General features: G+C 31.5%; 1 protein-coding gene and 1 long non-coding RNA gene across 7 annotated transcripts in view; one reads left to right on the top strand and one right to left on the bottom strand.

Annotated features, from left to right (window-relative positions):
- Positions 1-1,860: 1,860 nt before the first annotated feature.
- Positions 1,861-3,372, bottom strand: LOC125050294. Its single transcript, XR_007117124.1, has 2 exons — positions 3,081-3,372; positions 1,861-2,072 (listed from the first exon to the last, which is right to left on the bottom strand). It is a non-coding gene; the product is annotated as an uncharacterized LOC125050294 (long non-coding RNA).
- Positions 3,373-5,059: 1,687 nt separating this feature from the next.
- The window catches only part of LOC125050524, a 75,437-nt gene continuing 60,118 nt past the window's right edge, over positions 5,060-20,378 (top strand). For all 6 annotated transcript variants that reach the window (XM_047650428.1, XM_047650425.1, XM_047650427.1 and 3 more), the window contains exon 1: positions 5,060-5,192. In XM_047650428.1, the coding sequence (XP_047506384.1) occupies positions 5,138-5,192 (55 nt within the window). In that variant the 5' untranslated portion in view covers positions 5,060-5,137. The remainder of the gene's footprint in view (positions 5,193-20,378) is intronic.

The raw sequence follows: 20,378 nt of genomic DNA, 5'->3' as shown, positions 1-20,378 counted from the left end.
GCTGGCATACAAATGTCTAATTATAAATAAAAGGATTAAAGTTATTAATTATGTGATATTATAAGTTAGTATCTCGAAACTTATATTCCAAAAACTCCCTCACACAAAGAAGCACAATGCCTTTAAAGTTCTCATCATTTTCCATTTGAAAGCATTACGGTAGTGTGCTGTAACCTCTGGGAAGGTGATTAAATAGTTTGATAGCTGTTGGTACCCACAATCATGTTGGAACCCTCTGTAGTTGTGGATACATATTATACTTCCTTATTCATAAAGACTAACTCTGTGTAATACTGTTATAACTGAAGCTTTAAGTTTTCTTTTCATTACAGCGTAAGTATATTTTGATAAAGATGCGTAGATACAGTAGTAAAAATAGTTAAATAAAACCAGCATTACAACAAATGAACAGTACTACAGTAATAAATGAACATAAAAGTAATTAAACTTAATTTTAGAAGTGTAGAAAAAAAATAAAAAAAAGTTGAATATTTGTTTATAACAACTTGGTAAGTTAATAAACAATGGAATTGTTGATTAAAAAAAAAAATTTTTCTGTTACTTTATAGAGGACTGTCAATTATGATTTTTATAAAAAAAATTCTTAACTAATTATTTAAACAATAGAAAATTAAAAAAAACGATTATAAACAATTAAAAATTGTTATTCAGGAAATTTTTTTTTTTTAAAAGTCATAAAATATTTAATGTAATAAAGTTGTGTTAAATTTTTTTTAAAAAATATTGATTTAATCAATTTGTTTAAAAAAAATTTATCAACAAATGGCGGGAATTTTTTTTTTTGCAAATCAATAAATATCTTGTATTAATAAAAAAACGATTATATGATGATTTAGAAAAAAAAAAAAATTTTAACAACATTACATGGATTTTTAAGTTTTTGTTTAAGTAAAAAAATTGTTATAAACAAAGTATAAATATTTTTTTACTTTTATGGCACGATCTTGTTAAGTATGTATGTAAGAAAGGCTCTACGAAGCGAAATATTTTTACGACCATTATTTAAACATTTTTTTTCACTTACAATTAAGACGGTCGTTCGAGAAAATTTCGTTAGTTAACAATTATTTAACTTGTTGAAAAAATAACTTTAAGTAAAATTTTCAACGGGAATAAATTAATTATAGTATTCAGAACACACCATAATTTTTTCAAATTAAAAAAAAATATTCAATACCTTAAATAAATTAATTAATGTGCCGTACTCGCTTTTGACGCCACGCGCGAATCCTAAAAATGTCACGCGCAGACCTATTTTCAGCGTTAAATTAAAATTATAAATAATCGAGATAGAGTTCCGGGAGTTTTTATTGGAAATTTCCTCCTCTTTCAGAATCTTTATTTGAAATTTCTTAAATATCAATTTTTTATGTGCTAATACACAATAGCACATTTTTCTAGTCGTCATTCCGGATCCAATATCGCACATAATTTTAAGAGCAGTATCTCTATTTTGTTACATTTTCAACTTGTCGACTAGACTATTTTAGAGAGCAAGCATTAACTTTGTAAATATTGGCGCCTGCAAGAAATTTATGAGCAATCTATTACTTTAATTTTAATGTTAGGTTCGATTTGAGAACACATCTAGAACATAAGCGTTATTAATTATTTCTTTAGAAGGTACGGTTTTACAGGTTTTTAATCAAAACTTGATTCTTATTTTTTCGCATATGGTGATAACTTTTACTTCTTTCTTCTTCTAAACAACTTGAACTCCTTTAACTACGTTCTCTTGTTTACAGAATTTGGGAGAAAAGAAAAAGCAGCGTTTCAACTAAAATACTAATTTTAGTTAGCGTGATTTATAGGTCTTGGTAAGGTTTAAAATAAAATCAATTAAAAAAAACAAATTTTATTAAATCATCCTTGATTATAAAACTGATGTTGAGGATTCGTGTTATTAAAGATACCGCAAAAATTATTTGTCTCCAAATCACATTTCTCCTTTGTCACCGTGGACACCTCTTCTATGGTTGGCGAGTTTGTCGTTTCAAGGATTCTTGCACACACACACACGAACCACATGACTGTTAGCCTCAGCAACATTCCTAAAAGGTACAATGTTTAGCGTTAATAGGTTTGTATGTTCTGACGTCGTAAGGTAAAGTGACCTTAGGGCGACATTCAGAAACGAGACTTAGTTCACGTTGCTTGCCCTTAGTTTATTATAAGCAAGATACACATTACACACGTTTATAAGACGAAAAACTATTCACTTCGAAACCATTGGACCCTAAATTAAATGCTATTAGTATTGGTGCTTAGTTGGTGTGTTTGTAATTTAATATTTAGGAATATTTTTGATGAAGCAAGAAGTGACAAAGTTTCTTGTTTTGTTTATATGTAATATTATGTTCTTAGTTTAAATTTTGTATAATTAAGTTTTCTATCGTATAAGTATTACTGTAGGAATAGAAAATAAATAAATAAATTATGATGCGTAATACTGTTTATGAGAAATTGTTATTTTTAAACTTTGCCTATACTTTTTATACGTAAGAATCCAAAGTACTTTTGACAATAATCATTATTTTAGAGTCGCGGGTAATTTTTATTGTATTTTTCCTATTTTGATCAACTTTTGTTCCCCCAAGGTCAACTGCGTTATACAGGCACTTAAAATATTTTTTAAAATATGTAAAGAAGGAAGTAATCGTTGAAAGTTGTTTTAATAATCCATTATTAATTCCGTTTGAACAAGTTATCCAAATTAAATTTTACGTGTCCTTATTTCTCGTAATATAATATAATATATAATATGACGAGAATAATATATATAGGTGTATATATATATAATATATATATACATCTTGATAGAATATAGAAAAGTAACATTAAATTGTTTTATGAACAATTAATAAAATTATGTAGGTTATGTAGTTAGACAAGTCACTGTACGAACAAGAAAAACATCAGCAAGGCAATCATTAATTAAAAACACCAAACAGATACAAAATATTTTGATCATATATCTATCAAATATATTATGTCTGTAGACAATGACTTTTCTCTTACGAGTTAAATGAATTCTAAAGATATAGTTTTAAAATACGTACCATAAGAAACACAAATAACAACACAAGGCACAAACTTGAAACTACGTCGAATGTATGAGTCACGGCTTAGTCACTACATCATTGCATTATCAATTGTTTCCTGTACCAAAGTTTCATAGATTTATTTGGACAGAGGGACAATTGGCAAATGTCAACGAAAATTAATGATATCATAATTTCCGCCTAGTGTCTAACAAGACATTCTGGCGTGTCGGTTCTTGCTTGTTGAGCCAATCGCGTGATATGGACAGGAGTGGATTATATGTCTGAGTGCATTAAGAATGTTCACCTATGCTTATTGCTTGCAAAAAAAATACGACAAAAACAACACTACTTCCGACTTTTTATTAAATTGAGCGCCATCTACGCGTCACTTCAAATATGACTATGAATAATAAATGTTTGTAGCTTACTTCTATGTCCAATAGATGGCGTAATTATAAAATATGGAATAACAGCAAACAAAAAAATATGAAGTGGTAAACGAAATAAGTAATCACCTAATTTTTATGCTACCATAATGTTATAAAAAAAATGAAAAAATATTAGTCTATGAGAACACTGAGATAACTGCCACCTTGTGGCTGTTTAAAAATATGACGACACGCCATAAAACTAACTTCTGTGAAGTAAAGATATTTATTTTTTATATAAAATATTGTTATACTTATGCAGTATGCTTCTCAAATGATTTTTAAGTACAAGAAATTTTAAAAATAGGAATAGTTGGGTCACGATTTGCTACAAATTCAATTTGCGAAGATCTCTTAAACGTTAAACGAATACGCACTGAAGTATTTCCAAACCAATTCGACTTAGGGCTCTTGAAGAAAAGAGCCCTAAGTCGAAGAGTCGAAGTCGAAGAGTTAAACGGCGCCGTTTAGTTAAAAGGCTAGACTGTTAATTGAACGGCTAATTAAACTAGTTGGCTGCGACATCAACTGCGGTGAGCCTCTCTTGTTGTCTTTATATAACAACTAGCAGACCAGCCAAGAGTTGCTGTAGATAAGGTTTTTGTTATATACTATGTATAGTAGTAAACTATTCAAGGGAAACGGTAGGAGAAATTATGTGAAAGGTAGATAGCTTATGTGAAACGTTGGTACTTTTAACACAGCGCCATTTGTCAAAATTGTTTCAAAGATTAGACTACTAGACTAAGATATATATACTTAAGTTAAAGAAAATATAAAGTCACACTAGCCACCTTCATACTCCTTTGAAGTAGTTTCTCATATATACATATTTATAGTGAATACGATCTTAGTGGAACTAACTAACTGTCTTTTGCGCATCAATTTTCTATACAATTTCTTTAGTTTACATAATATATTTTCGAATAGTGTATGTACATGCGTTCGTTTAGTTCCAAATTGGCCCACAGAAAGTCGGTCAATTTTCCTTTAAAAATTGTATCATTTCTTTTATAATGTTAACTATTATACCTATTCCTTTGGTACAATATTAACTAATTATCGAAAACAGTGACCAAAACAGAATCATGCAAAGTCAAGTATTTTGTCTATTTTTTAATTCGCCGAGAATCAAATCCAGGCTTTCCAATGCCTGTCTGCAACAGCATGCAGGTGGTGGCAAGAACGTAGGTTACGTATATTCCAATTCTAAGCAGTCAGGTATTAGGACCGATTAAAATTATTACCGAATTTAAACGATGTCTTTAGAATGTTGGTTTTTGTTAGGGCTTCAGCAGTTTATGTTACTACAAGCATCTTTCAGCGTAGCAACTGGTCCACTAACATACATATACATATACATTTCTTCAAGATATTTAATAGACAAGATTTACTCTTTCTCGACACAATAACACAAAAATTTGTATTGTAACGATCTGCGATAATCTTTTAGTGAATTTCGATACCTAATCTTTCAATTTGATCTATTTTATTACAAATCACGGATAGGCTTAACATCGCCCGCCGTCTATACATTATATAACATTTTTCCCAGGGCTGGGAGAGAGGGGCCACTCGTCTATTCGCCGCCAACGCGTCCGCACGCGCGCCATGTTGTAAGCTTGTGTTCTGTGCACGAGAAAAATGTCAAAATACAAGTTTTTAATTGTTCTTCTATTCTCTGTGGTCCTGGTTGCTGGTGAGTTGTTATTTTTTATAGCAGTAAACGGTGTCTGTGATTGATTGCTTTACCCTTTCGCAGTTTATTTGTTATTCCTCCAGGACAACAATGTAGATAATTAATATTTTTACCTAGAAGCTCGAATATTTGGTTAAATGACAACAGATTTCCATAAAATCCATATTATTAACAAGTGTCGTTATTTTTGTATTTATTCCTTGCTTTATAGGTAAAGGTCATCGATATTTAATTCTCAATTGATCAGTGTTTGATTAAGTTACGTTTTATTTTATTTCTTATTTTTTTTACGAATTATCTCAAATAGCTGATTGTTTTTGGTATTTGAATAAGAAGAAAACTGCTTATTAGAAATGAAATTAGATTAATTTATTTTAAGATATACAAAGATATTTCCATTTTTTATAGCTTTATAAAAAGTAAACTCACATTTATATGAAATGACGTCGTTATTCCACGAAATGCTATAAATTAAAATATTTTTAACATTTTATTAATTATTTGAATTGACATTATTTTATCACAGTCAATATTTAACATTGTAAATTTGTCTAATACATTTTTAAATAAAACTATATGTACGAGGGAATCGCGGAATGTTTAAAACATATAAAATTACAATTCACCAGTATTATTATTTAATTCAAGAAGTTATAAAATAAATACTAAATAGTTATATACCGATAAACATTTCTCTTACATCTCGATGACTAAGAACAAAATAAAATAAATACTGTTTATAATTTTAATAAAATAAACACGTTTCGGTTAAAAATGTAACTTAGGAAGTTATACACATTAGAAGGTAAAACAAAAGACGAAACGAAGGCGCGTTTCTTATGATTGAAGTTACGTCTAAAAGGAGGCTTATATAGCAAGGATGAAATTCGAGTCTTTAACAGAAACACGAGCATCTGCTAGGAATAAGTTTTAAGAAAAGTATAGCTATTTTGAAGTCTCGCATTTTAATAGCTTCAAACTAACCGTAACCAGTTTTCCTTTAGTGTATTTCTTCGAAAAATAACTTATATTCTTTGTTAAGTATAAGTAGTTTCGTTAAATATAAAGCAGTTTCTTTTTAAACATGGAATGTGCGTTTGTTACGTAAATTTAAAATGTCCGTACTTTTTTGTAATTTACATTTAGATGATATAAATTTAAAAAACATAATAAGAATTTACCATAGATAAAGGTCAATAATATACTAGCCTCCCGCTCCGGCTATGTACGGGCAACCGTGACCCGTAAACTTAGAAAATTATATACATAAACCTTCTTGACGAATCATTGTAGATATTGGTGAAACCGCAGTAAATTCGTATTTGTTTTTGAGGTTTTCGCTAACAAGTAGGCAGATAGACGAGATGAAGGCGTTATTTCTATATAAAATATCGCTGCCGCTGACTTTTTTGTAGGCATTATCAGGCTCTACAACTTTTCTCTAGTACTCAATCATATATCTCTCATCGTTAAGTCACCGTTCGTAAGAAACGTTTTCGTTCGAGCGTTTTTTCTCTCACGTACTTGGCGAATCCGACTACCACGAAAAAGTCTTTTAATCGGGTTAAAATATAGCTTATCTAACAAATACAATGGCATTCTATTGGTAAGAGAATTTTTAAAACGGTTCAATAGATCAAGAGATTGTTTATGGATCAGGACGAACAACAGCTTTGAATGAAGGGTTGGCAGCACTTTGAATAAAGTAACCACCGCCTGCAACGACGAGGGTTAGCGGGTGTGTTGCTGACTTTTCAGGGAATGGTACGCTCTTTCTTAGTAGGCCACTAAGTCGTATCGGTTCGGAAATACCTCTACCGGAAACCCCTAACAAACTCCCAAACTTTACCTCTTCATATTCTATATTCTTGCATCTGTATAATAAATACATATTTTTAAGGCAAGAAGGCTTTTAGTGCCTGACACTGAGTGATTTTTAGCTTTATTTTGAGGTCAGTTTCCTTACAATATTTTCCTGTACGTAAGGTAACGGAGCATAAATTGTATATATATAAAAACATTTTGGTTGGCCGGCATTCAAACGCAATGAGAGTTGTATGCTTTTGGACAAAAAAAATGAATGCATGTTAAGTATGTCACTTTCTAATAAGTTTTTATTAACCTATATTTTAAAATGAAATGAGTATAATTGTATGAACTATGTTGTATGTTGAGGTGAAAATAGATTTACTATTTAACGAATAAAATTGTGGTGAATATTTACAGCTACGCCCTGCAATTGATACGGCGTAGCACTCTCGTAGATTTTTAGTTCGTAGCGCCGTTACAATGTAGCGTAAACTGTAAGAGCTACGATATCACCTCCTAGTTTTTCACATAGACACGATTTAAGTGCGACTTTCAACCCCGTGGTCCAATGGATATTTTTTACGATCATCAGCTTTTATTGTGAATCAAACCATTATTTATTCATATATATGACACAAGGTATGAACTTATTATCAATAAAAATAAAAACGGCCATGTTTATAAATGTAAATTTAATGACAGTTCTCAAGTCAAGAACGTCAAACAGACGAGAAGAACTGGCAATACCGTCACACTCCTTAATCTCTGAGTTTTTTCTTTTAAATATTAACTTTTGCAATCATCATGCATATTATTTAACACATGAATCGGAACCAATACTTTATATAATATTATATTATTCGCAATTGTTGGAAACATATTTCATATATGATTTTATTTCTCACTAATAGTTTAATATTCTAGACAATAATTAAATAGAGAAATAAAAAAATAATAAAGACACATACCTCACATTATGTTTTATTACTTTTGTATTTCAATTTAATTATTATAGTTTACAAATCGCAAACTCATACTATGCGATATACCATTCCTCAGTCCACGTCTAAAAAATTACAAAAGATATATTGTATAAAATAAATAAGTTATTTAAAAGATAAACATATATTGCACTATGAATAAATTCGGGATACGTAGGGAATAAAATACAAGTTAGAGTTAGAAGATACAAAATAAACTTATCCCGATTCTATCTAAACAAAGCCTGATTTCGGTCCAGTATTCGCTGTACTCTTATCATAGGGACGTTCTATTAACTTTACGGGTTATTTAAGCTTGATAAAATCATATGGTATATATGAAGAGGATACACTACGCATATATGTATATATTTGGTATATATATATTCGTTTCTATTTTTTTGATAGAACAGGGGGCAAATGGGGAGGCTCATCTGATGTTAAGTGATAACATGAAAACTCAATGCCAGAGGGCTCGCGAGTACGTTGCCTGTGTGCCTGTACTTTTAAGAATTGGACAAAATTGTAAGTGATATCATGGTTACTTTTGTTAGTTTACAGATTCTGTATCAAAACTTTCCAAATCGATAATTTTTAAGTATTATATTATATAGTATATATTATATATTATACTTGACTTTTTGACTTGACGTGAGATCTAGAACCGCCTTTTATTAAAACTGTTGTATTTTTTTTTCACATACTGCGGATGAATTCCATCATCACACGTTGAGGCAGAATGCGAAATTCTATCCTTTCCATCTCGACAACTGGTGTTCCATAACACAGCGATTTTTAAGGTAATTTCTTCTACGCACCACCTCTGCGGAACCAACTGCTAGACGTATTTTCGAACCAATCCGACTTAGGGGCTTTCAAGAAAAGAGCGTACCATTTCCTGAAGCTTTCCCATTGAAAGATTTCAGAGATTCACTTTATTTAGCGTGCCTGCTTGTTTACTTCCTGTCCCATAAAAAAACACATGCGGCAATATTCATTCAATTCAATTGTCATAAAACCAGTAGTCTAGAACAGTACAAATTATCGCGTGCAGAGTTTGTTCCTGCATAGTTTATTCAACACCGGAACTATGTATATCATTGCGTTGTCTTCGGAAACAATAATTAATGTCGTATTAGATTTATGTACTGCGTGCGTTGTAAGTGTATATATTATAATGACCGTGACTCACTTTTAAATACAAGTAGCTTTACAATTTTGACACGTAAAGTTTTTTTAATTGTATAATAAGACATTTTATGAATTAATTTTTTTTAAATTAATTTTTAAATTAATTATTAAATAAATAATTACTGCTGTCTCTTTTCAACACAATTTGACAGATAGTCGCTGCAATAGAATACTTTATTAAATATATATTTTTTTAAATTATTAATAATATAATTATTTTATAAATTTATTATATACAGCGGTGGGTATTGTTTTTTATTAATATCATTATTGCCACATGGCAATCAAATATCAATTACGTGTCCAACAATTCCGATTATTATAATAATACGTATAATATTGGTTCCGATTCCAATTACGCAAGCATAAAAAACATTTAATTTTGAAGATATTTTAAGTGGAGTATTAAAATCCATAGGTAGCATGCATGACACATTCACGTTACCTGAGTTCGATTCCTAGAAAAATAATTATTGATTTGGTTTAGTAGATAAAGAAGGATAATCTACTAACTTTAAAAGTATTAATGATTGTGCAGAAGTATGTCCTTTAGCTTCAGGACTTGAAACAATTTAATCATTATCCAGTAACTCTATCTTGGCCTTTCGTAGCAAATTTTCTCATTATAGTTAACTAGGTGATCAACCTTCTGTGCCTAATCTTCGACTTTCGGGTCTACGTTACTGCTCACATTGTGGTGTACATTAATTATTTCTACCATAATTCATCTTGATACTATATATTTGTATGTTACTTCCACAGTATTTCAGCATGCCTATTGCCTATAGAGGATAAACGTTTTTATTTTATAGTAATAATTAGTTACTTTAATAAATCATGCAACACGCGGTTGTGTATGTGTCTTTATTAATTTTTTATTACTCTATTTCAATTCCTAAGAAAATACCTGTAATTACGTATTACTAAATTGACTTTTAATCATAAAGAATTAAGGCTCTATAAACCTCCATTATTTAAGGGATCTTATAACACATTAACAAAGTGACATGAGACAAATGACAACAGGAGGTTTCTGAGAATTATAAGTAAAAGTGAAGCGTAAATTCAAATCTAATTAACATAATCACTTGGCCTTATAGTTGAATTATTAATTTGCTTGCTAAAAATTATAAAAATCGACCCACAAACTGTTATTTTATATTCGCTAAATCTTATAAATTTAAAGTACCATTAGACCCACCCAACCAAAGGCTCTTTTGTGATAGTAATATTCGAGAAAACACTTGTGTTTCACAAACTTTAAGTTTCGTAAGTTCTCCAACGTGTCCTTTGGGAGATGTTACATTAAGTATGCTACAAAAAAGTTCTTGATTTTATTTTCTTGAATATTTTTCGCAGAAAGGTCCAGTTTATGTACCTATAAAGCTGGACCGTTAATGAAAAATCCCATAACGCTGAACGGATAACAAAAACCTTTCTTAAGTTCAATTCTTATTTTGTTAATATTTGTTCTGTTTCGCTCCGTATTATACGATTTATCAGGTATTTTTACACGCTTTATATTAGCTTCACCTGTATGTATGTATGTATGTAACCGACTCCTTCGGACTCGATTTTGACCCACTTTTAACGGACAGATTTAATTCAAACTTTGCGCACCTGTCAAAGATCGATGGCAATGCAATAATCCGAAAAAAAAATAAAAAAAATTTAACTAAAAAATTAAAAATAAATAATAGTTAAAAAAAACTACAAAACACACTTTTAAAGCACATCAAACTAAAAAGTGAAAATAATTCCTAATTTAGGCTCTGTGCCATATTTTTCGACTATCGAGCAACCCACGCTTTTTCACAATAATACCAGTTTTTTTTGTTCATTACCATTTTCAGCCAAAATTAGGAATTATTTTTCACTTTTTAGTTTGATGTGCTTTAAAAGCGTGTTTTTTAGTTTTTTAAACTATTATTTATTGTGTCTTAAGCATAATATTTACTCTGTAGTTTCTGAAAATAAATAATCTTTGACTTAAAACTAAAAAAATGTGAGCCGTCACGGGACGCCTGGCAGATGTCGACATTATTTTGTAAAAGTAATATGCAGAAAAGAACAGATTGTGATAGGAACTAAATATGTCATAATGATAAAATAACTATTTAACTATTTATAAACGATAACTATTTAATGAATAAACATTTATATTTATTAAATACAAAAATTTACGAATTTATTTCAAATCGTGACTACTTAATTCGTTTAATCAGTGACTTCGAATTACACACACCGTACACACTACTGCATATAGACTGTATATATATACACCATCATATAGCGTAGTGACGCGTCGCCACGGAATGCGTCGCCACGCCAGAAATCGGTTTTACGTGCGGCTATAGATGTTTCACATCAAAAAGACACGAGTAAAAACCTCTTTACATTTTGTATCGTATGGGTAGTTTTAATATCGTATCGTACCTTTCAAAAACGGTAAATCAAACACTTTCAAAGTATTCAAAGACAATATAACCTTAACAGATATTCCCATAATCATTTTCGAAATGTAATTGCACAAATACCAACAATTCCACGCGGAATAGAAAATTACATTAATGGTGACAGATGAACCGGATGAACGTTGCCGGGTAACCGGGTATACACCAAGGAGTTATCCGGTTTAAGCCATGTTATACGTACGTGCGTGATAAATGACATTTCGAATTTCAATTTTAGAATTGGAATGTTAAATTGTGTTACTTAAAGCTAATTTGCTTCTAAATGTGTTGTTACCTTTTCTTACAATTTTCTCTTACAGGAATGAAAATTGTTATCTTTTAAATCTCACTTCCATTCAGACGACAATTCAATTTCGTTTTATCTCTTAAGTATAATTCCAATTCTTATACAATTTTAATGATTTGGGATGACAAAGTTAGGCTCGTCTATGTATATAATTAATAATATTGTTTATTAAAATGGATTTAATTTATATTTAAGCTGCTATATCGTCTCATAATTTTGAGTAGTTTTATTGTTATTTAGTGTATTTTGTGTTTTATCCTTTGCACTATCTTAGCGCCATTTAATTCTTATTACTTTTACTGTTATTTCATATTTTTAATATTTATGTACTATTTTTCTGATAAGTATCTAGCCCCAGTACAGTCAGCCAGCATCTCATGGCCATTTGGTGATGATGAAGCAATAGCGTATCTTCATCTTCAAGGGGCAGCTAAACTCTAGTGCAATTTTTTATTTGTATACTTCTGTTGCTGTGGTTTTTTACATAAAAATGTAATCTAAATCTTGGTATATCACATTTGAAAACAACTGTTGTTTGTATTAATATAGCAGTCTTGTTACGCACGACTAATGCATATATGTTAAGCTATCTCATAGCTGACTGAATATTTTGTTAGTTTTAATTTGGTAACAGATCACCACATTCATTTAGAAGACACAAGCTTCAAGTAGCTTTATATTACTGTGTTTTTCAATCTCGTGTCACTTAAAAATGAGGAGGCAAACGGGCAGGACGCTCACCTTGTTAAGTAATGCCATCGCCTACGGACACTCACATGGCCAGAAGGCTCGCAAGTGCGTTGCCAGCCTGATGATTTTATGGTTTGAGGTTTATACGTACGCATAAAACGCTCAATTACTCTAATTTGGGGTGTACTGTCAGTATAACTGATTAATTAATGCAGATTATTTTGAACAGCCTTACAAATCAACAATATTCATTGAACTACCCGATAAAGAAACACTCATATATAATAAACATAAAAAATTAAAAAGACAAAATAATTATCAAATAAGACAAAATTATAAGTACGACAGAGAACTTATGCTCGACGGACTAAACTCATTTCTTTTTCGTTGTGTTCGTTAGGTTCGTTGACAGAACGAGTTTTAAAATTTAAAGAACAAGCTCTAAAGCTTCCGGTCTGACATTAGTCCGACGGTTCTATTTTTGATACTGATTTCCGGTGAAATTTTTTTCATAATCGGTTGGGGCTATCAATTTTATTCAGTAAAATTCAAAACCGTAAACCACCAAAGGATTACTACTTCCCCCGTACATTTTAAATTGTTTTGAACCTCTTAAGTGTATAATTAACCTTTAAGTCTCACGAGATCATTACCTACTATGACAACTTTGATTTACAGCGACCCACTTTGCCCAGTTTTAATTGAAACATCAAAAATTTATCTGTGAGAGGCCTCTAGGGTTCTTATAATACTAGACAAATTGGGGTTGGTATTAATATTTCAAGTACTTAGTACTTGAATATGAAATTAGAGTAAGGGCTTGGCCGTGAAGCAATCAAAATTTGTCGGGCGGGCTAACTTTTATGAAAATTATTTACATACAAATATCTTATTATTATTTTACCCAAAATAAAGAAATGTATATTTTGGGTAAAATAATAATGCTTTATAGAAAAATAAAACAAAATTACATGGTCGCTAGTTCCCACAATAGGGATATCCCTTTGTTGTAGGTGAACAGGATTCTCTTCCGTGGTTCTCATATAGATTATAAAAATAAGAAAGTGCGTGCGTACAAAGCACACATGTCAGAAGTGAAACTTCTTTGGCAAACTAATTTTTAAGTCTTGTTCATATTTATACAAATCAATTTTTTTGATTTCCGAGACTTTAGGTCGATTTACATCAAACGAGCGAATTCTCATTCTATCCCCACTACATCATATTCTTCTAGTGTAAACAGGCGCAGAGCATTCTTTCGTTGTTCTTAGTGCGTTCGCAAAGATTCTATAGAATATTCTAAGAATGCTCGTTCGCTTGATGTAAACGGCGCAAGAGCGCGCGAACAGTTGCTTAGAGCGTTCTAGCGTGTTCGGACGTGCTCGCGCCACTGAGCGGTCTTTTCAAAGCGTTCTTGTGTTCTAGCGATTGTTTACGTATCTTATCGATTAAATTATGGATTGGTCTCAAGAAAAATGTTTATTTGATAGAAAATCGCAAAGTCACTGCTAGTTTGTCATATGCAGGAATCGAGTCTCTAAAATTCGTACTTGATTTTCGAATTTTTTCGATGGTCAGAGATAGTAAATGATCAAAATCCTCCAGCGCCATTCTACAAAAGTTTTGGAATTGTCCACTTTCTTCTTGTTTTCGCATATCCGTCATTGTTTCACCTACATTATCCAGTGTCCTTCGATGCATTAAATTTGTAACCCACCAACGTCTCTTCGTTCTTTTATTTTTGAGTTTTCGCGTCAAAATAATAAATGGAATATAAATCTCTGACAGCGATATCATTATTGCAGCACTTGCAATAATGATATCGCTGTCAGAGTCAGACATAACGAAGCACTACCAATACTAACCACAGAATTGACACGAATGAGCAAAGAACATTCGATCTAGCTTTTGTTTACACTAAAAGATGACGAAAGAATGCTCTTGTTCTAGCTCTAGCTCTATGTTCGTTTGATGTAAATCGATACCTCTAGCTTTCGTTTACACTAAAAGATTACGAAAGAATGCTCTTGTTCTAGCTCTAGCTCTATGTTCGTTTGATGTAAATCGACCTTTAGAGGAAGGGAAAAAGGAAGATATGTTAGGAATTTAATTGTCATTAGAATATTAAGTGTCGAAAATTTATATAAATTACATTTTTTTTTAAATTTATTTCTTCGATAATAAAAACACGTGGCATTTTAATTTACTATTAGTTATTTTAGATTTCAATAAATTATTTTGCATAAAATATAAAATACTAATAATTTCATAAATTCTCTTTACGAAATTTTAATTTTAAAAATAGAATTTCTATAAGGTAATTCGCCCTTCTCACACTCTCTCAATCGGTCTCTTCCTTTTCTTCGACAAAAACGCTGCACATCTTCGTGAGGTTCCGCAAAAATTTTACCCTCATCGCCTAAAAAGTTTCACTTCAAAAATAAAATAACATCATAAAAATACTATATCTTTTATAGGTGAGAATTTATGTACATTATTAGCATAACCCAATTACGACATAATCTATAGCAAGAATTCTGTGGGACAGAAGTCCAGAGTCCTGCTTTTATAATTAATACTTTTGATATGTATGTATTGTGAAAGTTTGACAATGTCCGTCAATCATTGTGGAGATTTTATTGCAGAAGAATGGGTGGTCGTAAGCAGTTCGTCTTTTTGGCGTTATGTTATAATCAAAAATCGTAATCGTAATATAATAAACGACTCAGTAACTCCTAAAAAGCAGATGCCACGTTTTAATCAGTGCCATTCAATTATTATACACCTGAGTACTATCGATTAAACGAACAAATAAACCCGGTTAAATACACTCGGATATAACCAAATACCCGGATAACCGGACAATGCAGTCTATCATGAATGTTGGAACAACGCCAACACTGCAATAAGGTAGATGTTTAATATAATTGAATTTGGGACGTAGCTGGCGATACCACGAATTGTTTTAGCGAAATGACCCGATTTTACCCGGGTATGCCAAGAAATTCACATAATAAAGAAAGTAGATAGTTTGGCAGTGCTCGTAGTAGGGGAAACATTCACGCTCGATTCACAGATTTTGCTTTTTCATGAACTGGAATTTGTACTTCTACCACGTAACAAAGTAATAGATGTCAGCGAAAAATCTCATGTTTGGGCAATCTTTAAGACGTTTCATACAAATGTTTGATTGAGCCGCTTTTGACTTTAGTTATCATAAAACTAAATAATTTATTTGTATTTTTGAGACCTTTTAACAAATATTACGTTTAAACATCAGGTAAAAGTATGTCAATAACTCAGATATCGTGGTTTAATCGTGAAACCATTTGTTAATGACGACGTCAATAGTAGATGAGTATTAAATAAATAAAAGAGTTTTTATTCATTATAACAATACATTACAATATGTAGAATTTGGTAACCCTTTTAAGTATTATGAAATAAAGACGAAATCGTCACACTCACCTCATATACGTATGCATATCCAGTATGTGAGGAACGATTCTTTTTGTTGCATGTGCATTTTACGTTTTAATAACGACATAAATTGAGTGTTTCAAAACATTTTTCTGTATCACATGTATCAAGGTTATATGCAGTACCTATCTGTAAAGCTTGAAGTAAATCAATTTTCGTTATATGTATTATAAATTTCCATTTAATTACGACAAGTCTAAGTATTGTTACCATTGCTATCTACGGGTATACATGGTGTTGATTCTTCTTCTTCAACAAACACTAAATAGTGGTTAAAACGTCACGATGAAGTTCCATGATTAACAGATCTGCACCTAATCAAAATCTGATAATAATAATAGCTTTTATATTCCGAAACTTTGTGATCTTTAATATATTATCATTACAGTATATCTCGGAGTTCGGAGTGCATCCACTGTTCTTCCTTTCAACTCTTCTCCAGTTGTAGCATGCTGTTAATAGTTCGTCCTCCCATCTATTGCGTTGTCGGCCTCTTATTCGTTTTCCGTCTCTAGGGTAGCATTCCGTCAATATTTTGCACCACATGAAAAAAAAAAATTTTACGATACTAAATATGTTTTAGGACGACCACACCCTATTTTAAAACGACGAAGTTTTTGTAAGGGTTGGGTTTGGAGGATAATTAACATTATCTCCCACAAAGGCCGGCCACGCACCCACTAAAAATGGGTGTCTATGGGCTGCGTAGACTGCCCTTTTTGGTCGTCCCGCAAGCTCGTTTGCCCCCCTATTATATAAAAAAAAAAAATTTTAAGAACTTTTTTTCTTGACCGTAGGAGAGTAGGTATAGTTTTAAGTGTTCAATAATTTAAAGTACATTTAAGGAAGGTGTCGTAACAAAAAATACCGCGAAACTTAATTAAACCGAATAAATTTTAATTAACGTATATTCCAATGACCTATTTACGGAACGTAAAATATTCGTCGTATGAAAATATTTATTGCTATAAATACAATTTTCGACATTGAGCTCGGAATTTTCAGATGAAAAACAGTGAAAAACGTAGTGTGAATAGGTATTCAGTTTGAGTGTGTGTAGAGGCTTTTGTATTATGTGGGTCAGGGAATTAAATTGTCTATGACTGAAATGCCGAAGGGTGGGACTGCGTAAAACCTTTTTTAGGGTAAAAAACAAAGAATTTTATTATGGTCTTGTTTTATATAATACACAAATGTTCAGCTAAGTCTCTTGAGACCATAATCCAAATGATAGTGTATAAAGAAATATATTTCGACTATTCGATATGGCCGTAAATAAAATATTTTAGAATGTAATTTTATTTAACAATACGTCTTTAAAGCGGCTTCAATGCGAAATTTATTTGTATCTATGATTGGATTTATTTAAAGAGAATAAAACTTTTTACAATTTATTCGTAGGCGAGGAATGAGTATAGTCATATTATATTCATTTCTTGGTAGGAAAATATAATGAGCAAAAATTTTAAAGAATATCTTCAAGTATTGAATCAAATACTATTTCAATGTTGTTGTTGTTGTATTTTTACATTACATTAAATGTACCAAGTAGGTTCTATGTAATACCATAGACAATTTTGTTATTATTTAGTTCAAACGTTACATACACCATTGCTGAATAATTATTATCATACAATTGTGATTTAAAATTAAATATAAATCTATGTCAATTCAGCAAATTTAAATAAATATTCAGATATCAAAATCCCAACTCCACTCGAGGTAGTGATCCATAAAAAAGCAATCTTCTATCGGAGCGTGAAATCTCTTCTTGAATTACGTTAAATCCGTACCAAATTTAAAACTTAACGGTAATTCGCTTTAAAAATTTTATCCGGGCGCACTGACCGAGTTATAGCAAGATACCCGGTCTGTTGCACTCGGTGTTGCCAGTGTTTTCTTGAAAAGTTAGATAAAATGCTCAAGAAAAGATTTTATTTTGTTAGATATGGAATAATCATTGTTCTTTAAATTACTACAACGTTTATTTCTTATACAGAATATAATTTTAGAAAACCCATTTTACATTTGTAAAAATGGTTGGTATCAGCAAACTTCAACTCCGTGTTTTATTTTTTTTCTAATTCCAGTAAAACTCATCATGATACCAGCATTTTGATCTTTAGTCTGGCAACATTGGTTCTTGGAGCGTTGCCAACCAAACGAGGTATAAATCTAATCCGGCTAACCGGTGCGCTGTGATGGATGCCCGGCACATTCTCACCCGGTTATCCGGGTCGTACGTCACGTTAAGTGTATGCGCAATTTATGGGTGTATACAGCTAAATATATTGGCATTACTTAGAGCACCTGAAAGGGTGAAAAGGGACTTGATATAGCAAACGCGTTTCACGTTCATAGGATTTCGATAGCCATAGTTTACTACGAAATTCGGTGGAGTTTTTGAATGGTTAATTCAATAATGGTTGAACTACACACATAAAGATTCGAAAGTTTTTATTGCACCCTTTTAGAAGTGAAACTTCTTTAGGCGCATGAGGGTAAATTTTTCACGGATGAAACGCAATAATAATAATATTAGCGTCACGAAGATGTGCAGCGTTTTTGTCGAAGAAAAAGGAGAGACCGATTGAGAGAGAGTGAGAAGGGTGAAATACCTTCTAGAAATTCTACTTTCAAAATTACAATAAAGTTAAGAGAATTTATGAAATATTAGTAATTTATTGAAATCTCAAATGACGAATTGTAAATTAAAATGCCACGTGTTTTTACTATTGAAGAAATAAATTTAATAATTTGTATTAATTTTCGACACTTTTAATATTTTAATGACCATTAAATTCCTAACATATCTTCCTTTCCCTCCCTCTAAGTCTCGGAAATCTAAAGTTTTAGATTTGGTTAAATATGAACGAGACTTTAAAATTAGTTTGCCAAAGAAGTTTCACTTCTGACATGTGTACTTTGTAGCCACGCACTTTTTTATGCTTATTATTATCCCGTCAAGACAACCATTATTTTATTATGGTTCTATTATATACAGATATATGTATATATTCGAAACAGTTCGGTAGTTTTTGAGTTCTGACTTGATCAGACTTAATTCTAAAATACTATCAGAGTGGCCTCACTTCGGTGTTAGGTGGCGATTTCTCTTTGACAAGTGTTATTTTGAAAGGAGTCTGCAGAGGGAGAGCGCAGAATAAGAACCCTTTTGACAGATGGAAGGGGGGGGGGGGAGAAGAAGATTCGCCTGTCTCCGGCTACCTATGGAGAATATCTCACCCGCATTTCCGGGTAGCAGGGTCCTGTCACAATGTATGGAGTTGTATGATTCAAGTACACCCCCGATACACCTGACACGGATCAGTGCACCTAATGATACTTCGGACTTTGAAGACATGCCATCATGAGTATCAAAGTTGTGCCTTAAGTTTCTCTCACGATCAGGCTCAGTACAAAATGAAGTAGAAGTTGAATCCTTTTTAGTTAGAGTATTTTCATACAAATGTTTTACTCATATGCAAACGATTCATATTTCGTCGTAGCTCAAACGCGAACCAATACAGACAATCGTGTATGTTGTCACTACTTCTCCATTTTTTATTCAAAAAAGGTAACAGTTGAAAAACTGTGATAAAAGTCGCTCTGACTTTTCCCATAAATCCGAATCGTATTGAGAATTCTCTTTGATTAATCTTGAGTAATTGTTCTTTTTATGGAATCGTAATTTTTGCTGGCATCGCCATTTATCTTATAAAATTATATTCAAATTAAATATTGGATTTAATTTTTTTGTAATTACTGTTAGAAAATTCCGTTATTACGAAAATTATATTGTTATTGAGAGTAGTCTGTAGAAGTCATGATTTTATAAAGCGTTATCGAGTAAAATAGATTGTAAAAAAAAATTTGGTTGTCATTAAAGTCGGTTTACGGACGATACTTTTGACTATATGCAATATTAAATAAAAAAACCGCTGTCCGATATATGTTATTCACTCACACAGACATTCATTGTGATTCCGGAAGGTTTAGGTGAATACTTTATTATAATTTTATGTAAATTTACTGAAATATGGAGATTATTGTTGAAGATGTCTAAGAAAATCTACCCAAACTACAGGCGTGCGCCTGTTAGAGCGCTTTTTCCCACGTACCAGCTACCTACTGAAATATAATTTTCGAACCAATTCGACTTAGGCTTCTTCAAGATAAAAGAGTATTTATTCCTAAAAGCCGGCATCGCTCTTGCGAGCCTTCTGGCAGTGTGAGTGTATCACTTAACATCAGATGAGCCCCCTGCTCGCTTGTT

The sequence above is a fragment of the Pieris napi genome, chromosome 6 (genome assembly GCF_905475465.1).
Source record: "Pieris napi chromosome 6, ilPieNapi1.2, whole genome shotgun sequence".
NCBI classification, from domain to species: Eukaryota; Metazoa; Arthropoda; class Insecta; order Lepidoptera; family Pieridae; genus Pieris; species Pieris napi.
This window is presented reverse-complemented; position numbering and strand designations above follow the sequence as displayed.